General features: G+C 56.2%; 2 protein-coding genes across 2 annotated transcripts; both read right to left on the bottom strand.

Moving 5' to 3' along the window:
• Positions 1 to 1,561: 1,561 nt before the first annotated feature.
• On the bottom strand, positions 1,562 to 2,889 carry LOC102036223 (protein S100-A7A). The gene is made up of 2 exons (XM_005430497.1): positions 2,698 to 2,889; positions 1,562 to 1,726 (listed from the first exon to the last, which is right to left on the bottom strand). The coding sequence occupies exons 1-2, from the start codon at positions 2,887 to 2,889 to the stop codon at positions 1,562 to 1,564; spliced, it is 357 nt and encodes a 118-aa protein (XP_005430554.1).
• A 3,152-nt stretch (positions 2,890 to 6,041) lies between these two features.
• Positions 6,042 to 7,125, bottom strand: LOC102036063 (protein S100-A9-like). Its single transcript, XM_005430496.1, has 2 exons — positions 6,973 to 7,125; positions 6,042 to 6,314 (listed from the first exon to the last, which is right to left on the bottom strand). The coding sequence occupies exons 1-2, from the start codon at positions 7,123 to 7,125 to the stop codon at positions 6,042 to 6,044; spliced, it is 426 nt and encodes a 141-aa protein (XP_005430553.1).
• Between the last annotated feature and the right edge of the window lie 2,586 nt (positions 7,126 to 9,711).

The following is a 9,711-nucleotide window of genomic DNA, read 5'->3' as shown; positions in this document are numbered from 1 at the left end:
GGAATTTCCTCCTGGAAAGGGCAACCGGACCAGGGAGGTTTGGAGTCCCCATCCCTGGAGGTGTCCAAGGAAGGGCTGGACATTGGTCCAGGTGGGGACAGGTCACAGGCTGGACATTGGTCTGGGTGACCAGGTGGGGACAGGTCTGAGTGACCAGGTGAGGACAGGTCTGGGTGACCAGGTGGGGACAGGCCACAGGCTGGACATTGGTCTGGGTGACCAAGAGGGGACAGGTTAGTGGCTGGAGGTTGGTGACCAGATGGGGACAGGCCACAGGCTGGACATTGGTCTGGGTGACCAAGAGGGGACAGGTTAGAGGCTGGACATTGGTGACCACTTGGGACAGGTCACACATTGGACATTGGTGACCAGGTGGGGACAGGTCTGGGTGACCAGGTGGGGACAGGCCACAGGCTCGACTCGATCTTGGAGGTCTTTCCCAAGTGAGAGGACCCTGGGATGCTGAGATTCCATCCCCAGCCCCCAGCCCTGGCTGCTGGGGTGCTCTGCTTTCACAACAGGCAGGTTCTGCTGCAGAACAGGACGTCTGGGGACATCTGGCACATTTCACAACACGGTGTCCGGGGCCGGCCGCGGCGTTGCAGAGTTTTGGTGCAATTTCAGGAAACTTCCTTGGGTCACTTTGGTCGCCCTGGAGGTGCCAGGGGGACAAGGACGGGGGACAGGGGGTTCCAAGGTGGCCTGAGCCAGGGGTGACCCCCAGGTGTAAGTGGTCAGTGGTCACTGAGGTGCCCAGGGACAAGGGGCAGTGCTGAAGGTCACAGGGATGGATGCTGGCACCACTTTGGTGGCTCTGAGGTGTCCTTGAGGAGAACCTCCCTGTCCAGATGTCCCCAAGGCCTGGGCTCTGCCAGGGATCCATAAACCAGAGCAGAAACAGTCCAGGACCTGCTGGGAGGTGCCCAGAGACCCACAGGAACACCCCAAGGTTGCAAAGAATTGCAAAATTCTTTCAAAACTCACATTTAGGGGCAGGAGAGTGGCTGATGTGAGGAGAGGGAGCAGCAGCTTTGTCCCATCAGGGTCCATATCCCAACACCTCCATACCCCAACTTCCCAAATCCCAAATTGTCATCAAGCAGAGTGTTCCCAGTGCCTGAGAAGCAAGATTTGGGATTTTGTGTGTTTGGGTATTGCCTCAGATCCAAGATTTGGAATTTGGGGTGTTTGGGTGTTGCAGTTTTGGGATATGGAAGTGTCTGGACTCCACGTCTCTCCCAGAAGGCAGAAAATCATCATTAATCCAAATATCACAATGTTAAAAAATATTAAAATCATCCTGAAATCCCAATATCCCAAACCACAGGATTTTGGGAACTGGGAACATTTTGCTTCATGAGGATTTTTTGACAAAACCATCGCTGCAGATGACCCCACCCACCCCTCCCTGTCCCTCCTCCCACCCCCACGACGGATAAGGAAAAGCCCAGAGAGAACTTCAAGTGCTGCTTTATTGCGCCATGGGGCTGCTCCAGGCGGGCAGGGAGCAGCCAGAACCCGACTCCCCAAGCTTCCCTCTCCCATTTTTCTGCGGCCAGGCTCAGTCCTGGTCGGGCCCGCAGCGCTCGGAGCCGTGGCTGATGCGGTGGGCATCGTCGGCCAGCTTGCTCAGCACGATGGTGAACTCCTCAAAGCTCAGCTCCTTGTCCTTGTTCAGGTCGGTCTCCTGGAAGAGCCTCTCCAAGTAGCCAGCCCGGTTCCTGTCCTAAATTTGGGGACATGAGGTGAGGGTCGCATCCCTGTCCCAGCTCCACCCCAGAGCTGGATGGATCCTTCCCTGCCCTGGGAAGGGTTTGGAAGATGCAGGATGTCCCAGCCCTCCCCTACCTCACCCTTAGCCCCAAATTAAACCCCAGAGGGGACAGGATTTTGTCCCAAAATCCTGTGGCTGGGGGCACAATGGCTTTTAGGAGAAATCCATTGGATCAGGTCAATTTGGGGAGAAATCACATGGACTGGGCCAATTTTGGGAGAAATCAATTGGATCAGGCCAATTTTGGGAGAAATCAGTTGGACCAGGCCAATTTTGGGAGCCAACAATGAACTTGCATCACTTTCCGACTTATTGAGAGGAGGCTGCAACATTAGAGCTCCCAGAACCCTCACAGCCAAGGCCCAAGAAGTCCTTGAGAAGGTTGGTGAGGCCCTTCAACAAAGACAAGCACATGGATGCCACAGACCTTTCTTCTTGCAGTGTCAGGAGAAAAAATGCAATTGTGTGGTCTCATATTTCAATGGGACACCTCAAAGAGGGATCCAAATGGAATTTCTTATCCTACAGATCTCCAAAACCAATTTTTGCAACATGAGAAATGACAGCTCAGGTCATAATCAGAGCCAGAGCGAAATTGCTGGAAACGGCGAAGATTCCACTATTTATCCGCCATTGAAAAGAAAATCTTTTTTTTTTGGGGGCATTACGAAAACCAGAAAAATTGCAAATTGCATCCCTGGACTGTTCAGGTGTGAGTTCAATTCACTTTCCACCTCCACTTTTCGACTGGGCATTGCAAAAACCAGAAGAATCTCAAACTGCAATTTGGGCTGTATCTGTCTGATTCACTTTCCACCACCACAAACAGCAGGGGTGACCCCAAACTGGGTGTGACAGAAACCCCCCCGTCCCCCAGGAGCTCCTGAACCCCATCCCCGTGGGGTTGTCCCTCAAGAACTCACACAGGTCCGCAGGAAGGACGGCGCCTGCTCCTTCAGCAGCGTGGTGAAGTCGCTCATGCTCAGGAGGTCTATCTCGCCCTGGCGGATGCTGTACTGGTGGAACACGTCCACCACGGTCTGCAGGGACTTCTCCAGGGTGCAGTTCCCCGGGAACTGCCGGCTCCCGGCGTGGCTGTGGGTGCTGGTGGACATGGCTGAGCTCTGGAGGGACCTGCAGGGGTTGGGGACAGACCTCGGAGTGTGAGAGGGGACAAAAATCAGCACCTGACCCCGGGGACACCTGCAGGTCATTGGTGTGGAGCAGAAAATGAGGGGATTTGGGGATGTTGCTCCAGTTTGGCGTTGCCAGGGAAGCAGCTTGTTCCAACACACCTGGGGACCTTTTACAGGTGAGGGAAGCAGGGTCAGGCCAGTGGGGGCGTTTAGGACACAGAATTAGTGGTTCCTCCACCAAAATCCCATTGATTTGTCCTCATTTTCCAACCCAAACCAACCTCCTGCTGTATCCCGAGGAGAACCCATCACCCTGAGCTGATGGATCCCAAACTGCTTCTCCCTCATCCTTTCCCCTGCAAGGACCATCTTTGTCCTACTCACCCTGGTCTCCAAGGAGGGTTTGGATCCGTCAGTGTGACCCAGGAGCCTGGAGCAGCCCTTTTATACCTGTCTGAGGTCCTGTTTCATCAGAGCTGGTGACACACCTGCCACAAGCATCGGCTTGAGTTCACATTTCCCGCACCTGGAAATTGCCAGGTGGGAACCCCGAGCCCCTCCTGGCCTCATTCCTCCGCTTCAAGTTCCTGGTTGCACCCACCAGGCTTTGGAAATGTTGTCCTTGGCCCCTCCATCACCTCTGACAGGGCTCAGGGAGGGGAAAAACCCCAGCTTGGTCACACCTCCACGTTGAGGGCAAGGCCTTTCGGGCAGAAGTTGCCAAAACTTGGGGAGTTTTGCAACACGACGAAAAATTTGCACATTTTCCTTCTGCTGCAGGAGCAAACTGGGCTGTTGCACATGTAAACAGGGATGGCTTTGTCCCCCGGGTGAGCTTTTAATGTGATTTCTGTTTTCTGCAACGCCAACTGGTTGGACGCTGCCCAAGACAAAGCAGCGTCTGTTTTTTATAGCTTGTTTTCCAGAATATTTTCCATTGTTTTCTACTTGTACTCAGCTCTTGCTCCAGACATTTTCTGGAGGAAACTGGGCACAAAACCAGCAGAAAATCCAAGACCAGGGTCTTTTCTGGCCTGGTGCAGGAACTGCTGCGTGTTTTGCAATTGTCACCTCTGTGTCACCTGTGTCAGGGACAAGGATGAGCAGATTTAAAATCAGACAATGAGAAGGTTTCGAATCAGACAATGAGAAGATTTAAAATTGGACCATGAGAAGATTTAAAATCAGACAATGAGAAGCTTTAAAATCAGACAATTAGAAGATTTAAAATTAGACAATGAGAAGGTTTCAAATCAGACAATGGGTAGGAGGAAGAGGGAAGGACCAGCCAAACCAGGGGTGCCCGTTCCTGTTTGAGGATGCTCCTGTGTCCCCAGGGCATTGCACGGATTTATTCCGGTATTCCTGACTCACTGCATTGTTCCTTTTGTTTCCCGGACCCGCTCCTTGCAGTCTGGCACCCATCCCAAACTGGGATGTCAAATTGGAGTGTCACCCATCCCAAACTGGGATCCCAAAATGAAGTGTCAGACTGGAATGTCACCCACCCCAAATCTGAGTGTCACCCATCCCAAACTGGGATCCCAAATTGGAGTGTCACCCACCCCAAATTGGAATCCCAAATTGGAGCGCTATTGATGCCAAATTGGAGTGTCACCCATCTCAAATTGGAATCCCAAACTGGAGTGTCATTGATCCCAAATTGGAGGGCCACCCACCCCAAACTGGGATCCTAAATTGGACTGTCACCCACCCCAAATTGGAGTGTCACCCATCCCAAATTGGAATGTCACCCATCCCAAACTGGGATGTCAAATTGGAGTGTCATCGATCCCAAATTGGGATCCCAAATTTGAGTGTCACCCATCCCAAACTGGGATCCCAAATTGGAGCATCATTGATCCCAAATTGGAGTGTCACCCACCCCAAATTTGAGTGTCACCAGCCCCAAATTTGAGTGCCACCCATCCCAAATTGCACCCTCGTCCCCCAGCTGGCAGGGAAATCCTCTGGTGCTCTTGTGCACCTCCCACACTCGACACCTTGCCCAATTTTCCCACTTTTTCCCTAAAACCTGTGGGGGAGCATCTGGCAATGCCCAGCCCTGCAAGGGCAGTGATGCCCGAGCAACACGGGGGTGGCAGTGAGTGACATTTGCCTCGAGGGACGAGGGTGGCACCCCAAACTCAGAGCTGTCCTGTGTCACCGAGGTGCCACCCAAACCCCACTGGTTTCACCCGGGACAGGCCCTGGTTTGGGGGATGTTGGAGCCCCCTCAGTCCAGGGTTTCCCCACTCAGTGTCCCCTCACTGATGGGTCCTGGAGCTCTTGCCCCCTCCTGTTTCAGCCCCCAGGAGCCCACGGTGGCTTTTAGGTGTGTGGTGACCTGGGGGATGTGTCCCAAACCATGAAAGGTTTGACTGGTTCTGCAGAGCGGCAGCTCCCAGGATGGAGCCCCCAGAGTCCCTCGAGCTCGTGCTTTGCTCTGCTGGGGCTGCTGGGCTGGTTTGGGGTCACAAAAACATCTCACACACGCCTGGGAAGTGGCACCCCCAGGATGCGGCACCCCCGGGATGTGGCACCATTGGGATCTGGCGTCCCTGGGATGTGGCACCCCCAGGATGTGGCACCATTGGGATCTGGTGTCCCTGGGATGTGACACCCCCGGGATCTGGCACCCCCGGGATCTGGCACCCCCGGGATGTGGCACCCGTGGGATGTGGCACCATTGGGATGTGTCACCCCCAGGATGTGGCACCCCCAGTTCCATGGCTGGATCTTGGCAGAGACCTGAGGAAGGACCCCCCCCAACTGTGTTTCACCTCTGGCACTTCCTGGACCTTCACCTTGGCATCTGACACCCTCCAGGAGCCCACTCAGCCTGTGCTGCCCACTGGGGACCCCCAAACCTTGTCCTGACCCCCCTCTGCCCAGAACAAGGACGCCCCATGCCACTCTCTCCTCCCCATAGCTTTTCTGCATTTAATCACAGGCTGGGCCTCACCCCCTCCCCACAGACCCCAGGACACGGAACACAGATGGGTTTGGTGCTCAAAGGAAGGGATTTTATTTCAATGCCACCAAGTAGAAGCAGGTGACAAAGATTTGGTTCCAGACAAGGGGGGGACGCAGAGTCCCATGGCTCGGCCACCGTGGGAGATGGTTCCATTTCAGCGACGGTGGCTGTGCCCATGCCCGTGGTCGTGCCCGTGGTCATGCCCATGGTCGTGGCCATGCCCATGGTTGTGGCCATGCCCGTGGTCGTGGCCATGCCCATGGTCATGGCCATGGTCACCACCAGGGTCCTTGTGGGTCCTGTTGTGGGCGTCGATGGCCACGAGGCTCAGCGTGGTCAGGAACTCGGTGAACTTGAGGCGGCCGTCGTGGTTGGCGTCGGCTTTGGTGAAGAGCTGCTTGATGTAGTTGTCCGTGGTCGTTTGGGGCTGTGGGGGGAACACAGTCATCTCAGGGTCCCTCACCCTTAACCAGCAAGGGCTGAACCCCAAAAAACCCTCCCTCGCTTTGGGAAGGTCCCAAGATAAAGTTCTGGAATGTTCTGCCCGGGGAGCTGGTGGAGTCACCGTCCCTGGATGTGTTTAACAAAGCCTGGATGTGGCACTGGATGCCAGGGCTGAGTTGAGGGGTTGGGGCTGGGTTGGACTCGATGATCTTGAAGGTCTCCTCCAACCAACCCAGTGATTCTGGGAATTCTGTGAACTGCCCCCATCCCCAAGGAAGTGCCCAAGGATGAGCTCTGAGCACCCCAATCTCGCGGAAGGTGTCCCTACCCAACATCTCTGGAATGAGAGGATCTCACAGGCCCATTCCCACCCATCGCATCCCATCCCATCCCATTGATCCCATCCCATCTCATCCCATCCCATCCCACCAATCCCATCCCAACCTATCCCATCCCATCACATCCCATGCATCCCATCCCATCCCATGGATCCCATCAATCCCATCCCATCCCACTGATCCCATCCCATCAATCCCATCCCATTGAACACATCCCCTCCCATCGATCCCATCCCATCCCATCGATCCCAATCCCATCGATCCCACTGATCCCACCCCACTGATCCCACCCCGGGCTCTCACCGGCACCGTGTTCTTCAGGAAGGGCTCGGCCGTCTCCTTGAGCAGCCTGGAGAACTCGCCCAGGCTCAGGTAGTCGTCCATGGGGCGCTGCACCGCGAACCGGTGGTAGACGTTGACGGCGCATTCCAGCGCCAGCTCCAGGTCGGTTTTCATCCTGCCGAGAAAGGGACAAATGGCAAAACATCAAAGGGAACCCCAGCCCGGGGACTCACCAGGACAGATCTACTCACCTCAGAGGAGATCTGGGCTCTGCGGAGGGAGGAGCAGGAGGATTGGTGGTGCCGAGCTGGGGATGGCGCCTTTTATACCCTCCTGGAGATGCCAGGAACTCCAGGAGTTGTGCAAGGCATGCAGCACGCCCAGGTGAGGATTTCGGGCTCCTCACCCCATCCAGGAACTGTTATCCAGGGAGGGGAGGCCCCAAACTCGTCAGGCAAAAACAAGGAAACGCCAAAAATTGCATCAGGGGCCAGCGATGGCGTTTTCTGGAATGTTCCACAAGTGTTTGGTGGAGGTAATGAAGGAGGAACTTCTCTGGGTAGGGGTCTCCAGCTGATGCTGGTTTTACCCAGGTGGTTTGTCACCAATGTTTTTGGTGAATTTGGCTGCTGGACAGGAGTTGGATTAAGCCTTTTTCTGACTCACAGATGGGGCAACTGAGAGGTGTTTGAAAAACTTTAATTTCATTTTGTCAGGCTTTGAAAATTCACTTCCCACTTCCCAATTCACATCCCACCCCTCCAGGAGGACATTTCCCTGGATCCAGGGGACAATCCTGCTGGGTGGAACTTTTCCAGCAGGTCCTGGGAGGTGGCACTTCCCAGCAGCTGGAATTGCTGCCCATGGATAACCCGGGGCGTCATCCGGGTGATCCACCTCCATCTGTCCCCCAGGTTTGGGACCCCCCACATTGCTCCCAGTGGAGCCCCCCAGTATTCCCAGTATTCCCAGTATTCCCAGTATTCCCAGTATTCCCAGAATGAGCTGCAGGACCCCAAGTGTCTGGAGAGGGGTGGTGAGGAGCCTCCACCCCGCGTGGTCACAGAGATTTTGGGAAGTGACGATGACAGCGGTGGTGAAACACCTCCCGCCAGGCTCCTCATCCCAGGAACTGCTGCCAAAAAACCCAAAATTGCAAAAGAGGGAGACAAAGGGAACGAGGTTTGGGATGGGGACGGGCGCATCCTCAACGGGAAGGGGACGCGCGTGGGCTGGGCAGAGGGACACGGGTGACACGGCAGGGACACACACGGGTGACACGGCCGGGACACGGGTTCAGACAGGCCTGGGGATGGCAGAGGGTGTGGCTGGGGCACGGGGACAGGGACGAGGACAGGTGAGTGCCATGGGGACAGGGACAAGGACAGGTGAGTGCCATGGGGATGAGAGGGACAAGGCTACCTGTGTGCCATGGAGACAGGAGGGGACAAGGCCACCTGTGTGCCATGGGGATGGGAGTGGAACAAGGGCAGGTGAGTGCCATGGGGACAGGAGGGGACAAGGCCACCTGTGTGCCATGGGGATGGGAGTGGGACAAGGACAGGTGAGTGCCATGGGGACAGGAGGGGACAAGGCCACCTGTGTGCCATGGGGATTGGAGAGGGACAAGGACAGGTGAGTGCCACGGGGATGGCAGGGGGACAAGGACAGATGAGTGATTTAGGGTGGATCCCTGTGAGGGGGGATGGATTTAGGGTGGATTCCCATGAGAGGGATGGATTCAGGGTGGATCCCAGTGATGGGGAATGGATTTAGGGTGGATCCCTGACAGTGAGATGAATTTAGGGTGGGTCCCTGATAGGGGGGATTGATCCAGCGTGGATCCAGTGAGGGAGATGAATTCAGGGTGATCCCTGTGAGTGAGATGGATTTAGGGTTGATCCCTGACAGGGGGGTGGATTTAGGGTGAATCCCTGACAGAGGGGATGAATCCAGGTTGGATCCCTGTGGGCAGCATCATTCCACCTTCAGATGGCCACAGGTGAGGTCTGGGATTTTTGGGGGTCCCTCTCACCTGCCTTGGGGTACAGGGGCAGTTCAGCCCCATTCTCTGGGGGTTCACTGACTCTGGAGGGATGGAGAATTTTTTTTCCCTGATTCTTAGAATCCCAGCATCCCAAAGGTTGGAAAACCTCCAAGATCACCACGTCCAAGCTGTGCCCGACCCCCACCCGCTCCTCCAGAACAACATCCAGGAGTTCCTCAGGGGTGGCTACTCCAAACCTCCCTGGGCAGCCCTTCCAAGGCCCTTTCCAGGAGGAAATTCCACCCCATGAGCCCTCCTGGCACAGCCCGAGGCCGTTCCCTCCCTTTGTGGCATCGCTGGAGGCGGTGGAGGGGGCACGGCCGCATCTGGAAGGGGCGTGCGGCACATCTGGAGCCCGCAGCGTGACAAAGGGAGGGGAAAGGGCACCGGGGGAGGAACCGGGATGGGCTGGCCCGGAGCACCGGGAAGCGGCGGCTCCGCACGGCCGCACCCCGGGCAGGAACGCGGCAGAAATCCCGGAGCACCGGGCGTGGGGAGGGGACAATGGCGACACCGCGGGGCGGAGGGTGAGGGACAGAGCCCGAACCGGCTCAATCCCAGCTCGGAGCTGACCCCGAACCAGCTCAATTCCAGCTCGGAGCTGACCCCGAACCAGCTCAATCCCAGCTCGGAGCTGACCCCGAACCGGCTCAATCCCAGCTCGGAGCTGATCCCGAACTGGCACAATCCCAGCTCGGAGCTGACCCCGAACC

This window comes from Geospiza fortis, unplaced genomic scaffold, assembly GCF_000277835.1.
Source record: "Geospiza fortis unplaced genomic scaffold, GeoFor_1.0 scaffold375, whole genome shotgun sequence".
NCBI lineage: Eukaryota > Metazoa > Chordata > Aves > Passeriformes > Thraupidae > Geospiza > Geospiza fortis.
Note: the sequence above shows the minus strand (reverse complement) of the source record. Positions and strands in the feature narration are given on the sequence as shown.